The sequence below is a fragment of the Serinus canaria genome, chromosome 1, assembly GCF_022539315.1.
Source record: "Serinus canaria isolate serCan28SL12 chromosome 1, serCan2020, whole genome shotgun sequence".
NCBI classification, from domain to species: domain Eukaryota; kingdom Metazoa; phylum Chordata; class Aves; order Passeriformes; family Fringillidae; genus Serinus; species Serinus canaria.
The window spans coordinates 27,669,432-27,685,503 of record NC_066313.1 but is presented as its reverse complement, the minus strand read 5'-3'; the positions used below and the strand labels follow the sequence as shown (position 1 = coordinate 27,685,503).

The following is a 16,072-nucleotide window of genomic DNA, read 5'->3' as shown; positions in this document are numbered from 1 at the left end:
ACAGAAGTCAGGTTATTATTTAAAGGACTGTGAAAAAATTTATTCTGTGCACAGCTGTAACTACCTGTAGGTACCACTTTTTCCCTGCAAATTGCACTGAAGCATGTAGTAATGTCAGTTGCCAGAGAAATGTTACTGAACTTATTTGTTCAGGCAGTTCTTACATTCCTAGAAAGAAGAGGGAGGAAGAAAGGCAGCAGAGATTTAAATGTTGGAGTAAATCAATGCAGCATTTTTAAAGCAAGTGTATTGGGGTTTTTAGCTGAGTCCAGACCTTCTGAGAGCTAGCAGAGGTATGTGAATATGAAGGTTATTTGACCAGGTTGCCTTGTACCTGTGAAAATATATGTAGCAGCCTTCTGCATCAGTGGAAATAACAGCAGTGGGACCTGGCAATACCAAAAAATCTGTAGCACTGCAGAAATGAGTGCTAGACAGTCTGAAGGCTTGTGTAAGAGGATGAATGGGGACAAGGACACTTTTGGGTAGTGCCAGGATGTTTAAGAGGACCTGACAGAAGATTTTCGCATGAAATGGTGTGAGAAGGGGAAAGGAATTAAATGCCAAGTGTGATTATGAGATTGTGAAGGGAGATGATGAATTGCTTGAAGATGTTTGCTTTTCCAAAGAGACTCAAAAGAGTACAGTAGACTTAGGTGGCAAAATCAGGGACAAAGGCAAGGCATTTTCTAGCTCAAAACAAGAAAGAAATAAGAAGAGAGTTGTTAAAAGCTACATGCTGTTGTGTTTTGCCAGGCTAAAGCCAGCAGGTACAGCAAGTGGAGTGTAAGTGTTCATTGTTCTCTGAATGAAATACATTGTTTTTCAAAGTCCTTAGGTGTTGGCTTATTTATGATCTAATTGCCAACCCTGAGCACTCACCAAAGTTCCCAAAGAATTCAACTTTTTTGTTTTCTGTTCAGATGGAAGCAAGAAAAATACTCTTTTAAGTTTTAATTTTTCCCTTAGTGACAATAATGATATTTGTCAATTTAGCCATCTTTAATAGATTTGCCCAGCCATGACTGGGAATTAATAATGGTTTCTATGGTCACTCCACAAAAATGAACTATTCCAGTTTCTCTTTTTACTATGCCCAATCTCTGCAGCATCAGCAGAGAATGAAAGTGCTTGTTTTCAAAATTCAAGTTTCACTTCCTGTTCAAATGAAGTCAGAAATCTTTTGAGCAAGTGTAAGTATAAAATACAAAGTAAAACATGGCACCTTGTGTCATAAAGGCTATTTTTCTTTTTGTTAAGCATGAATGGAATGCATATACAAAAACTAATAATAAGAGAGGGAAGGGAAGTTAAAATAACTGACTAATTTGCCCTTTAAAGCACTCTTCATCCATAGGGAGCAAAAGTACAAGGTTAGGACAGAAGAAAATCCAAGATACTTTTAAAAAATTTGGGGTATTTAGAGAAAGGGCCAGAACTAAATTGAAATGTGTGGAAAAATGTAGGACATTTTCAAAATAAGGATAAGATAACAAACACATCAAGAAGGGAATTTCCACGCTGCATTCTGACTGATCATCCTAGAAGATGATGTTTGGGAAGCTAGAACAAAGCTATGAACAAAGCTAGGGTCTTCATGTCATCTGCTTGGAGTACGAGGAGAATAGGATACCTGAAGAGGTAACAAAAGTGAAATATCCATGACAGACTTTAAGGCATGTTAATGAACATTAGAGGCCTAGCTGAGGTTGATCAAACTGTATAACTTCAGAAGATTGTGGGGCAAGATGGAAGGGGAAGAAAACACATAAATAACCAGATATAACACACAGCCTTGGCAGGATCTAGTGTGAATGCCGGCGGAGCGATGCCCCGCGAGCCAGGTGTCTGAACTCCTCTTGTACGCCGTGGGTATCTAGTCAGTACTGCTAAATGAGGGTGTCTCCTCAGAATCAGAAAATGGCTAAGCTTGGAAGATACCTCTGGAGGACATATTCTCCAACCTGTCTTCTCATCAGGGTCACCTCAAGCAAATTGCCCCTGACCACGCCCAGAACACCTTTGAATATTGCCAAGGTTGGAGACTCAGCAACACCTTTGGATGAAGGTGAGGCTTAGCTGCCTGCATATCCCTGTATCTTCTTTCCTTCCCTTATTGAGGAGAGGAGGGACATTTGTTTTCCACTAGTTCTCAGACACCTCTTACAATCACAAAGATGCTTCTAAGATTATCAAGAGTGCCCTCAAAATGAGGTCAGCCCAAAGGATGCATCCCGTCAGGGTCCATGGGATGGAGTAGTTTGCCTAAATATTCAGTCACCCAATCTGGCATGAGGAAGATCTTCCTGGCTGCAGACTACCCCAAGGTCTGCACAGCCTGGTGTTCCTAAAGGCAAGACTTGCTGGTAAAGACTGATCACCAGGACCCTGCACCACCAGCTGGCCCACATTTTCCCTCTTTCTTCAACCAGCTCTGTACTTAAAAAAACCCTTCTTGCTTTTGACTTACAGAGCCAGATGTAAGGTGGGCTCTGGCTTTCCTAGCCATGTGTCTACGTGTTTGGACAGTGCCTCCATGTTCCTCTCAGGCTACCTGTCTGTGCTTCCACCCTCCGTGTACTTCCTTTTTGTGTCTGAGTTTAGGTAGGAGCTCCTTGTTCAGACATGCAGTTCTGTTGGCATTTTTTGCCTGAATTAGTGCTTGTTGGGATGGAGTGCTTTTACACCTGGAAGAAGTAATCCTTGCACATTAACTAGCTTTTTTGAGCCACTCTTCCCTCCAGGGCATTATCCCGCGGGACTGCTTCAGGCAGAACCACAAAGGGCTCTCCCAAATTATCCTCATGGAATGTATTATGGGCTGAATGTCACATGCCAGAAATGCTCATGGTCTGTTGAGAATGGCCCTTGGCTGTGCTCTGCAGAAGTGGGATTGCCATGTATTGTTACATGAGTCTGCACTCCCTTCACATTCCTTACTTAGCTAGCCTGTTGATTGAGATGGATTTTTCGTCTTGCAGGCACGTGTCTGCTGCCAGGAAAAAATTTGTCCTGCAACCAACAACCCACAAAATATAGAATCTGGGAGCTGTTCTTACCTGGTGTTTGGGCTTCTTTACAGCTTTAACTGGGTTTATGTGGGCAAGAATTTACCATACATTGGCTGTTATTTAAATTGCATACAATGAAAACTGCTTTTTCAGCCTTAATTGAAGATCTATTTCATAGCATGTGTTTTGCTCTCAGTGAATAGAATAGAATAGAATAGAATAGAATAGAATAGAATAGAATAGAATAGAATAGAATAGAATAGAATAGAATAGAATAGAATAGAATAGAATAGAATAGAATAGAATAGAATAGTTGGAAATGAATCTACAATGATCATCTAGTCCAGCTGCCCAGATTAGATTGGATCAGCCACTGTGATTTCAGCTGCCATTAGACAGGGACCTAACATGTCTGTGTCAATAAACCTCATGTAAAAAGAAAAGAATAAAATTGACAAATCAATATAGACCTGGACACATTTTTGTATGCAAAAGAAAGTTTTGAAAGCAAAGTTCTGTTATAGACATTTTTAAAAGTTGGCATGGAAAAAAGGGATAATACTTACCTAGCACTTCTGTAGCAGCAGAGGTATGGAACTTTGAATGTCTATAGACATAAAATCTTGAACTTTATATTTCCCAATGAATTAACACTGAGAGAATAACCTTATAATACACCTCTATAGGAAGTAGGTACTTACTCCACCGACAATTATGTTTGCCTTGCACATCACCTTAGTATTGGTATTCATACCATGTTAGTATGAAATTTTCAAAAGAGAAATCTTGTTTATCTCTTTTAATTCAAGTGATGGAAGAGCTCCCTGGCCAGTGTTTCATAATTTTTTAGGTCTTTAAAAGAGAGGCACACACATATCAAAATCTAAACTATGTCTCAGAGAGGCAGATTAAAGACAATCTGCCATGCAGTGATTCATAGCTGGTTTTATTTCTGAGAGTTTTTAATGGCTTTTGCTCTAAGTAGTGTCTGCTTATTAGGTGCAAATCACTAGAATTGCTGTATTTAATTCAACAGACTGCAGTATCCTGGTTGTCCCCCCACCATCTGATTACCCTAAGTGATGGACATATCTGGATAATAAGAACTTTCTAGAATGCTGTGGCACATTGGCACATGGTCAAGAGATACACTTGAGTGATGCTTTTTTTATTTCTTTGTTGATTAATTCTTCCAGGTAGGGGAAAAACTGGGGATCAGGAAGGAATGAGAAGCAGGAGAAGAATAACTATTAGAGCTGGGGAGGAGAGGAATTGTGGGGAGATTTAACTCTGATCATTCTGTAAAATCTTAGAAGGAAGTGGACTGGTCCCTGGCAATGTAGCTCTGCATTTAGGTTTGCACCTCTTCTGTGTGTTTGTTTAGTGTCTCAGTGGAAGAGAGTTAAACTTTATGGAACATTAAATGTAGCAGAATCTGTCTTGGTCAAATGTTAGCTGACCAGTTACCTCCTGACATTTTAATACAGTGTTATTCATTTGCATCTTAAAAGCTACGTATGGTCATGGTTAATTGTTGCTCTCTTCCATTCTTGTCACAGCATTCTCATTGGCAGGTGAAGTAATTGTGTAATCTTGTTTGAAGGAGATGGTAAAAAATGAAAGGAGTAACGAGGAGAGAAAGTATTTTATTGCTTAGACTTTTATTTTGTTTCATTTACATTTTTAAATTAGTTCCCACTTGCCTGAGTTGTTTGAAGCCCATCTGAAATATGTTTTTCAGAATAATTTTATCTTGTTATTAAAAACAATCCTTTTATCTTTTTTACGATTAATGAGGGAAGAAAATGCTATTCTGCAGGTTTTGATCATTTGCCAAATGTCTCTGCTTCGTTCTTCACATCAAGGAAGTTTATGTCTATTTTCTAAAACCAGTGGGGTTTGGTGGCAGCTTTTCATTGGCATGCTTTTTCTGGAAAATTTAAATGTTGCTGAAAATGTTGCATCCATTAGGAAAATGAGGATACCCTAGCTGCTTACCTGGAGGTTTCTTGGCAACATGACATTTTCTTTGCAGAGAGAAAGCAAAACTTGAGAAGAGCTTTGTGGAGAGACAGCTGGATCCTCTTAAAATTGTCCTGAAATTTTTGCCTGGAAATCTCTTCCCAAGATGCAACTCATACACTCTTAGCTTTTGCACAAACCTGGAGAGTGTGCATGTGTGTGCAAATGGGTTCATGAGTGGTTTTGGTAGAAGTGGATTTCCATTCTTTAGAATGCTTCATATACAAGGCCTCCATTACTCTGGTAGCCTATACTTGATTTTTTTCCCCCAGGAAAATAATTACAGTCTGGGGGAGGAGCAGAGGAGAAGTAAAGTGCTCTGCTTTTGTTTTGACCACTGTTGTGTTGTCCAAGCGTAATCTTAAGACAAGGCAGTGGCATGGAGCACCCTCTCATCTTGCACATAAAAATTGCCCATTTGAAGATTAGAATTGTATTCCAGCTATAATATAGATAATTTCTTAATTCCTGTGCATAATCAGTTGGATGTGGATTTCTTCATTTTCTTTCAGTCTGAGTTGTCAATGGCTGTATCCCCCAGTGGAGTAGTATGGTGCCTGGATTTCTTCTGGTTATTTTACGAAGTACTTCATAATGCAAATTAAGGAAAACTAAAGGAAGAGCTGGCCTAATTTATTAACTCATCCTAAGGAATGTTCAATTAGAGTTCATTCTTAAGCTTATCCTTTGCAATCTCTCCTTTTTGTCTTTTATTCCAGTCCCCTCTGCTGTGCCCATGATGCATCAGGTGAGTCGTACGACCACCAGCATCACGCTGTCGTGGCCTCAGCCAGACCAGCCCAATGGGCTCATCCTGGATTACCAGCTACGCTACTTCGACAAGGTGAGCCAAAAGGGAGACTGAGCACATTCGGTCTGGGTGATGCACCCCTGCTCATCAGAATGAGCAAGGTGGGAGAAAATGCTTCAGTTATGAGAAAGGAACAAACTTCAGCAATACCAGAAGTTTGTGGTCTACATGTCATCTGGCATCAGTCCGTCTGCATTTCCCAACTTGGAAATATCTAGGGACAAGACAGATTCTAAGAAAAGAGAAGACACTTGTTACAGCTTAAAAGCTGCAGCTAACAATAAGTTTAGTATCAGCTGACACAGGTGACAGTGGAAGGAGCTGAAATTTCTAAATATGTTTACTGGAATTGGATTCACTGCAAGTCTGTCATTCATTTATGAGAAGTCTTGTGTCCTCATTTATGCCTGGACAGACATCTCTAAGAAATTTTATGAGAAGAAATGCCCTCTTTTATTTGCTAAGTGGCAAATACCTCTTTGTGTGCTGGAATTAGAGAGTGGCAAATACAAATTTGTCCTCCATTCACATGTCTTGTGACTCCTAATCCATCTGACTTGAGGGGAAAGAGATGTGTGGGGCTGTTCAGACAAACTCCCATTCCATATTACTGGTCTTTCACAGAAATACTTCTGCAGGATTTTGCAGGGCTGCTATTTTTTAGTGGCAAAAAGGACTGCTATTTGTGATAACGTGTATAGCAGCTTCCTAGATACAGCTTTACATGTGCTCTTGCTCTGAATTCTCCTAGGAAAGTACAAGAGTTTGGAGTTTATAGAAAGGGAGCCACAGGACAAAGTTTTGTCTTTCATTTTTGTTTAGATTGAGAGTCTTTAGCAGAGCCTTGTGGGAAGCCCAGGCCTGAGGGAATGAAAAGCAGCAGTGAGGAATGACTAGTGTGAGAGGAAGTAAGGTCTGGAATAGCAGCTGTTGTTGGGAGGCTCTGTAAAGGTTCAAAGAATATTGGGTTGACATGGAAACTGTCATGCCGTGACGAGGAGAGTGAGCAGTGTAGGCAGAAGTTTCACATTCCTTTTTGGTCATTGACATTCACAGGCAGAAGATGAGGATAATTCATTGACCTTAACTAGTGAGACCAACATGGCCACAATATCAAGTCTGAGCCCAGGCAAGATCTATGCCTTCCAAGTGCGTGCTAGGACAGCAGTCGGCTACGGCCCTTACAGTGGGAAGATGTATTTCCAGACTTTAACAGGAGGTAAGTGCTGCCTTTTTGTGCCATTTCAGGTCTGCACATGATCACCTTCCACTGTGTCCCTGAGTGTATTGGCTTGTCCCCTGGAGAACTGCTACCAGACACTCCTACTCAACTTGTATTGCTGTTTATAATAATTTGGATGTGTAGATTTGTTCACTCAGAGAGGCTTCATGTTGTCAGAGGGTATTGTTTATGCTACTGCCATACTCCCCAGCCCTGCTCCTTGTTGCCTCTGTGCCTCTGACCAGCAGGTGCAGTATGCCAGTAAAAATCTCTTTAGGGAGATGAAGCAGTACATAGCACTGTATACTGCTGTAGTTTGGCCCCCAGCTGTCATGGGACAGCTTACAGCTGAAAACTCTGTGAATGTCTAAAGGACATGTGGGACACAGGACACAAAGGTAGATGGGACATAGGCATATGTGCAGAAGCTTGCCTTCCAGCAATATCCCCATCTTTTTGGTATGGATCAGAGGTATTGGCAAGCTACAGTTATAGGGGACAGTGGGATACAGCCCAGGTGTAGAGCTGACTTGTGCTTAAGTGGCTTGTCAGCTGTCAGTGGATCAGGGGAAGAGAGAGAAAGTGGATTCAGAGGGAACACTGGCTTTTCAGATGTAGGAAAGAAGGCACTGGAGAAGCACAGTGACTGGGGAGCTAAGGGCTGGAATTATGGAAGAGATCTTGGTGAGCAGAAGGGAAACTCTGCACAGTTCCTGTCCTCTGCATCCGTGTGTGAGTGTGTGTCTTCCTTGGCAGGGGAGCGCTCGGAGATGGTGCAGGACCGACTGCCGCTGATCGTGGGCTCAGCGCTCGGGGGTCTGGCCTTCTTGGTAATTGCTGCCATTGCCATCCTTGCCATCATCTTCAAGAGGTGAATTCCTTGACCTGCTCATGTGCACTTCAGACAGTGGAACTTCCTTACCCCCGCAACATAACCCCGTCCCAGGGGAAACAGCCTGATCTACATTTATCCAGATGTCCTTGAGATGCCATTCTCTAATTAAGGAAAGATCCTGCCCCATTACTCCTATTTGAGGACCCTCTCCTTTGGTAAACCACTCATGTACTTAGCTGATGTTTGGCTAGTTAGCAATATGAACACAAGGAAAGCATTTCAAAGCTGGTACTCAAAAGGTATTTAAATGCATCGCTGTGAAAGAGGGACTGTAAATTGCATTTTAGGCAAGCGAGTGGAGATTGAAACAATGTAGTGGAGAAGGACTGGTGGAATAAGTATGCATATCCAGTTATTTAGAAGGTGATAAATACCCTTTCACCAAGGACCAAAAGACAAGGGCTCATTTGCTGAAGAATAAAATCTATACAAGCCCAATAGTTCCATGGAACACTAGCTCATAAAATACAGGTTAAAGAAAGCAAATACCACTTTCCATTTTGAAAAGAATAAAGGGCATATAAAAGATTTTAGAGATAATCTGTTACAGGGAAAAAAAAAAAAAGAAAAAGGACAGAAATTTTAAAGAGAAAAAAGTAAGGGTTGCTATTTTTATAGAGGTACAAAAGTAAACAATGGGGGTTTTGTTATTTGAAGAAAAGAAACAGTCATTACCCTCTCCTTGAATTTACTGAGGTTTGAACTTAATCCCCTAGATTGTCAGTAATGGATTTCTGTGTCTTTGCTCTACTGTGCCTCTGCACAAGAGGGACTTTTTAGCTTTTTCTGCTGACCTAAAAAAAAAATGTATAAACTACTTAACTTTAGAAAGGGACGTCTAGTTTTAATTATTTCTTTTTTGTTCTCTTTCCTTTTCTACATTTGTTTTCTCCTCTTTTGTACATTCTCTTTTAATATTTTTCTTTCTGGAAAGAAAGAATTATCACGTATTGTTATATTTTAAATGTTGCCTCCTTTTGTTGCTTTGAACTGTTAAAAATACAATTTCTTGTTACAGCTGGAAATGTGATATTATGTGCACAACTCAATAAAGCATATATTTTTCTAAAAAAAATAAACCAAACCCAGAATAAGTTAATATTGCCAAAGCTGTGTTGGGGAAAGACATTAATGGCTTCTGTAAATATACATATGAGGAAATATAATTAAAAATACATTCATTTATACTTAAAGAATTATATGCAGTTAATAGACAGCTTTTCAGAAAAAGTGGAGATACCAAATTTCTATTTTAAATTTGTCATTGATAAGAAAAGTAAGTTTGAAGTTGCAGAAAATGAAGAACACCAGATGAAATGAGTAGTTCCTTAAAAGGTTGAATATATGTAGAGTCAAATGCTATGACTTTAATTTGTTTTTATAAATTGTTGGTACACATTTTTCTTGCAGTATGCGCTGTGAAACATCTATTTTAGCTAATTGTTTTGTTGTCTTTTTATATGGAAAACAAATAATTTGCTAGGTAACCTATAAAAAACACTACTGTAGAGCTGACTTTCAGGTTCAACAACAGAGTTAGAGCTCTTAGGTACAGGCCCCCAGCAAAGCTGATTCCCTGCACAAGAGAAAAAATTTTGAAGTTAAAACTGTCTGTGGATTTTAAAGCAGAATTTAAAGAGATAAGTCTTGACAAGTAAGAATAATACAGTTAGCTGTTAGAATGTCAGAATTACTTGTGTTCACAAAGAAAAGTAACATAATGTTTCATGATACTTTGCCTTCAAATGCTAATTGAATCAGCAGCTAAAAGGTCTCATGCTGAAACAGCAAAACATGAGTTGACACAAATCCATGCAGACAGCAGGGATACTGCAGGATACTGTAGGGTTTGGTTGATTGTCTGGTCTAATTAATAGGGTGATTGGAAACTGGCATGAAACATACTTATTTAAAAAAAAATTAACACTGCTTGGAACAAAGGAAGTAGCTTGAAAATGGCAAATAGATTTAGTGCAAACAAAGAATAGAATGAAATTTCTAAAATAATTCGATTGTGTGGGAAAAAAAGGAATGAATCATACACATTCAGAAGGAAAATGGAATCTGAGAAATGCCTGTGCTGAGAAGGATCTGTGCTTACTGGAAATTTGATGCATCTATGCAATAAACCTTACAATAACAAAGACCATACCTGTTTTGACCTGCACATGCAAAAGTCACATCAAGGAACAGATTTCCATCTGTTTGGGTCTGTGTGGTTTGTTTGGGTACCCTACTTATGAATGGAATGGCCAAAGTAAATGCTGTTAAACATAATTGGGGGAGATCTATACATATTAAGCATTAGAGTAAATGGCTCTTAGAATGTTTTTGAAGAACTTAAAAGGCATCACAGAAGAAGGCATACATTATAATTGAGAAGAATAATTTGTTGTAATTAAATTAAAATGCAAATTTAGCCTGAATAGCAATAAAACTTCCAAGGCAGTAAAGTTAAACTGTAATATTTTTTTTCAGGATAGTGTTGAAAGCCCTATCATTTGTTTTTCTAATGTGGGGGTGCCAACAGTGGTTTAAAAACCACCACATAGAAAACAAGCATGCACTGGTTACCGGGAGATGGGCAGGATCTTAGCATCCATCTTCTACCCCTAATTTCAAGGATTCTCTGAGCCTTGCACTGAGAAGCCTACCCCAGCATCTGATGAGAGACTCTTGTGTGTGTTTTGACTTTCCTTTCCTTTGTGTCCTGCAGTAAAAGGAGAGAGACCCCATACACAGACCGCCTGCAGCAGTATATCGGTGCACGAGGTAAGTGTGTCTGAGCAGCAGATGGCAAGGGCCTGTCTCTTTTCAGGACTCATTAACACCTGTGTGTCTCAGAGTTTGATCCTGGTGATGTTTTGGGCTCTTTCCCCCACTGCAGGACTCGGAGTGAAGTACTACATTGATCCTTCAACCTATGAAGATCCCAATGAAGCCATTCGAGAATTTGCCAAGGAGATTGATGTGTCCCTCATTAAGATTGAGGAGGTCATTGGATCAGGTAGTGTGAGAATCTGCAGAGTATTTAAAGTGCCTTCTTGTTCATCTTGAGACCTGGCACACTACTGGCTTGAAGTGGACCCATGGATCCATGGTACAATAAGTGTCCCAGGACATCTAAACCTTCATTTTTACCAAAATTCATTTTGATCTTCTAACCCTTAGATGCTGGCTGTAAGCCAAATTTAAAACACCCTTTGAAGACTCAAAACTCCTCATTTGAGCCCCAATTATGTAGTAGCCTCCAACCTTCACCAAAAATTTTGCCTTAATCTAAACAGTCCCATAACCTCATTTGTATGCATTGCCCAAAGTCGTCCACAGTGGAATGCTTTAGTACATCTGAAAATCCTTTGCTGTGTTTCCTTACTGGAGGTGTGTTTCTTCCCTCCCTGACAGGAGAGTTTGGAGAGGTTTGCTTTGGGCGCCTGAAACACCCAGGGAAGCGGGAATACATGGTGGCTATCAAGACCTTGAAGTCAGGTTACACAGAGGAGCAGCGGCGGGAGTTCCTGAGCGAGGCCAGCATCATGGGGCAATTTGAGCATCCCAATGTCATCCACCTGGAGGGGGTGGTCACCAAGAGCCGACCAGTCATGATTGTCACAGAGTTCATGGAGAATGGATCGCTGGATTCCTTCCTCAGGGTACCACAGAGTCTCCCACAGCCATTAACCTCTTCTGTGTGCCAATCTTAGACCTGATAATTTTGCCTGTCTTTCTTCACTCCTGTGTCCCTAAGTCCTCAGTTGCCTTCTTCAGGTGCAATAGAAATTATAGCAAATAGCCACAGTAAGTGGTTTCAGGACAACATGGTGAAAATACTCCAAGGGCTCAACAACCATACAAAATTTCAGTATTTTAGACTTCTTCAACTCAGTAATTAATGTAAACAGTATCAAATCTTTGTACACACCCTTTCAGTTGCTTATGTGCATCTTCCAAATTTTTCCTTTCTGGTTTTAACATTGTAATGAAGTAATGAAACTTGCAGTTATTTTTGTATTTCGAGTTTTCTAGTAATGAAACGCAAATACATGTAAGCATAGATACAAGTGTATAAGTATATATACAAGTATAGCTGCTTTACTTCTCCTTTTTTACTGATTCCTGTGCTCATTCAGCACATGAATGCTGAATGAGCACAGGTACAAATGCTTTGGCAGGTACAATTTGAAGAGCACATTGAGTAGAGCTGCAATGAAGCCATTGTAAAGATCTTAGTACGAGCAGATTTGTCTGTGCACATTCATTTAGCCATCTTAGCAGTTAGGGAGGTTAGATGTAGGATCCTAAAGGGGGATGTGGCCCAAAGAAGAGGCTTGCCTTCAGGAAAAGTTCACCAATGTCTGATTTTATTTGAGGTTCATTGCTTTAAGCCCACCCTCCTTTGTTATTTGTTGTCCTTGAACCTTCAGATTTGGGCTGAAGTTAAGATGTGTGTTCTCTAATTTCATAAATCCACATTGTTAACCTTGCTCTTTGTTAGTCTCCCCCGTTGGCTTCATGTTCTGTGGCCATGAGAGCCTGTGTTTGCCTCGTCCCTTGCAGCAGAAGGAAGGGCAGTTCAGTGTGCTGCAGCTGGTGGGAATGCTGCGGGGGATTGCAGCCGGCATGCGCTACCTGTCAGACATGAACTACGTGCATCGTGACCTGGCAGCACGAAACATCTTGGTCAACAGCAACCTGGTGTGCAAGGTGTCAGACTTTGGCTTGTCCCGCTTTCTGGAGGATGATGCTTCCAACCCCACCTACACTGGGGGTCTGGTGAGTCACTGCTGTCATGGGAGTTGTGTAGTGCTGACAGAATTTCTCCTGTGTTCCACCTTGGATTGGTGTGCCCTCTTTAGTCCGCCTTAAGACCATAGAGAAGCAGGGAGTAGAGCCTTCTGCCTTATGGGCTATTTGTTCCAAAGCAGTAAAAATGAAAAATAACTGAGTATCTAAGCCCCTCAGCCATGTGAAGTCTCAATGCTGTTCTTTGTGGCATGATGGTGAACAGGTCAAACCTCACAGCTTGGTGTAGCTATTATCTTCCCCCTTTCATTAGCTTTTTATAGGAAGGATAAAGGACCGAAGGAGAGATTACAATCCTGTACTATCACTCTTTGAAGAGAGTTGGGTTTTTTCCTACAGAAAAGATAAATGACCTAAGTGTATTTATGGGCTTACAACCAACCATCAAATGAGCTTATTGCCTGTGAAGTTGTGACACCTGTCACACATACTACAAAAGGGGTGGGAGTATAACAGGTGGATTGAAAAAGAAGGAGATGAAGAATTCAGTCACTGAAAAGTGGAACAATTTTTAGATCTGTGAATTTTGAAGAACCAGCAACTGAATGGTATTTCATCTTACAGGTCATACCTGCAGTTAGAGAGGTCAAAATGGAAGGGGAAATGAGTTAATGATAGCTGCTCAGTGGATCTGTCCCTATGTGCTGCTTTTTGGCTTTATTTAAATGGCTTTAGATTTCCAAATGATTGTGACTCGGGAGGATCTTGCTATATGCCACTTTCAAATCCATGTATAAAATCATGGGATTTGTAGCAAGGAGGCATGATTCTCTCTTTTCATTTATACTTGTCAGCAAAACAAGGTGGAAACCTTGAACATAGTATGAATTTAAACCAGCAGTGTTTCCAAGACAGAATCAACAGGACTGTCACTCCGTGTTCCAGGCTGTGTTGTGCTGCTAACATCTGATTGTTTCAGTGATACTTTTTTCACAAGCAGTCCTTATCTCACTACATTCTGGGTGCTTTCTGTCTGCTTGCCAGGGCTGCAAAATCCCCATCCGCTGGACTGCCCCTGAAGCCATCCAGTACCGCAAGTTCACCTCCTCCAGTGATGTCTGGAGCTATGGCATTGTCATGTGGGAGGTGATGTCCTATGGTGAGAGGCCTTACTGGGACATGTCCAATCAGGATGTAAGTTTTGGAAGTGGTGAGGATGTACTTCTGCCTCTCTGTCTTCAAGCAGAAGAAAGCCACACACACCAAGTGATTGAAGCTCTTTTGTCTTTTATTTCCCCAGTTGTGATAAAACTTTGTTCTTCTTTTCCTGCAGGTAATTAATGCCATTGACCAGGACTATCGCTTGCCACCACCCCCAGACTGCCCAACTGTTTTGCACCTGCTGATGCTTGACTGCTGGCAGAAGGAGAGGGTCCAGAGACCCAAATTTGAGCAAATAGTCAGTGCCCTGGATAAAATGATTCGCAAGCCATCAGCCCTCAAAGCCATTGGCACTGGGACCAGCAGGTAAGATGGGGATTTAATTCAAAATAACAGGACTTGTCTCTCAGTAGGCATCATGAGGAAAGGGAAGCCAGGAATCAGGCTTTATAGTTTTCTTCCTAACCCTTTCATTTGAGAATGGGAGCAAACAGGAATTTGAAAAAAAGAGAGGAAGCAGGTTGGAAGAACTGTATATCCTGATTCAGTTAACGGGGAGCTCTGAGTGCTGAATGTGACAGGAGATAAATCTTGATGAGTTGCACTGAGGATGAATGACTGGGGGATAATAGAGGATGAAGGGAGGGACACATCTGGGTGCAGCAGCATGAGATATTCTGTGATCACACCATATTGTATGACCACAAGAGATGATGGAGAAAAAGAAGACCTTAGCTAATGGAGGGAAGGAAGTCTCTACATGGGAATAATTAGAACTGCAGCTTACATCCCATGTTTTCCCAACTGCATTTTGCAGTCTGATGGAACAAGAGGCAGGAGGTCAGCAAAGAAGAAGTCTCTGGAGGGATAAATGGTGCCAAGGTTAGTTGGCTGCTGGGCTGATGATGCAATTACATCCTGCTAGCCTGGAGGGGTTTTCCCTGTGGTTATAAATCCTATATCAGTGGAATGTCCTCCACAGCTGGGGGAGAGGAAAAGTATCTAGTGATGCCCAGTTTACTAAAAGCAGCACATAAAGAGTGTTAAAACTCTGGGGCAGGTTCAGATGATGAGGAAAAGAGCAAATACCATACGTAAACAGTCATCTCTTCAGGCTTTTAGTGCAAGCCTTTTATCTGGTGGGTGTTGGAGCTGAAATAACACAGTCATTGTGTCATAGGTCACTATCTGACCAAAAGAGAACATTTAGGAGAGGGAGACCTAGTCACAAAGGTAAAAAGGTGTATAAGGTCTCTTTCAGAAACCTCTTCACTGCAGTTCATTGCCCAGCTAGTAAGTCTAGACCAAGAAAGTGTGGAAGGATCTTGGGCAGCAAGAAGAGAATGTGTCTGAGAGAATACAGGCAGTGGAAAGGGAGAATCAATTTCTTGGGTTGTTTGATTGTTTTCAGGCAGAAAAAGGGACACTGGAAGTCTAAAAACAGCACATCAAGGTGGGACTTCAGGAGCCAGGGCATGGAGAACAAATGTCATTGCTCTTCATTCTGTCCTCTTCAGAGACTGCTTTCTCTTCCTCTCATAATTCTTACTTTACTGGTGTGCTCAGCTGATGCTGATAACTTGGGTTTTAGAGCCTGCCTCTTTTGCAGACCATCTCAGCCTCTCCTGAGCAACTGTCCTCCAGATTTCCCTTCCCTTAGCAATGCCCACGAGTGGTTGGATGCTATCAAGATGGGTCGCTACAAGGAGAATTTTGACCAGGCGGGTCTGGCTACATTTGATGTCATATCACGCATGACTCTCGAGTAAGTAACAGAGCAGAGAGCCACAGAGACCACCAGATGCTGAGTTTTCCATGCAGAAAGTGAAAGCAGTCTGAGAAATTGGCTGTTGGAAAATACATACACATGGAAAAGGAGAGGGAAGCCAAAGCAAAGTAGCTACTGTTCCTTGCATATTACTAGGGCCTCTAGACAGCATCCATGCTGTGATACACTTGTAATCTGTGTCTATAAACAGCAGTTCTGATCCAGTGTGCATCAGAAAATGTATTGACAGTGTTGCAGAGAGCCTGTTATATCAGTGCTCATGACAGCTAGCACTGATAATTACAACCACTTTTAAGCAGATGTGTAGAACCAGCCACACCATATACTGCACTGAAGTGTTGTGTAAAAGACAGGATCCAGGAAAACAAACATTCTTGGAATCACAGAAAGGTTTGGGTTGGAAGGGACTTTTAAAGAG

General features: G+C 41.1%; 1 protein-coding gene across 4 annotated transcripts in view; it reads left to right on the top strand.

Annotated features, from left to right (window-relative positions):
- Positions 1–16,072, top strand: part of EPHB6 (EPH receptor B6) — a 66,737-nt gene that overhangs the window by 49,368 nt on the left and 1,297 nt on the right. For 2 of the 4 annotated variants that reach the window (XM_018908237.3, XM_018908236.3), the window contains exons 7-16: positions 5,753–5,877; positions 6,901–7,063; positions 7,823–7,937; positions 10,678–10,733; positions 10,849–10,968; positions 11,367–11,614; positions 12,519–12,734; positions 13,749–13,898; positions 14,038–14,231; positions 15,457–15,630. In XM_018908237.3, the coding sequence (XP_018763782.2) occupies positions 5,753–5,877; positions 6,901–7,063; positions 7,823–7,937; positions 10,678–10,733; positions 10,849–10,968; positions 11,367–11,614; positions 12,519–12,734; positions 13,749–13,898; positions 14,038–14,231; positions 15,457–15,630 (1,561 nt within the window). The remainder of the gene's footprint in view (positions 1–5,752; positions 5,878–6,900; positions 7,064–7,822; positions 7,938–10,677; positions 10,734–10,848; positions 10,969–11,366; positions 11,615–12,518; positions 12,735–13,748; positions 13,899–14,037; positions 14,232–15,456; positions 15,631–16,072) is intronic. The other 2 variants (XM_009102663.4, XM_018908238.3) reach the window with 2 other exon arrangements.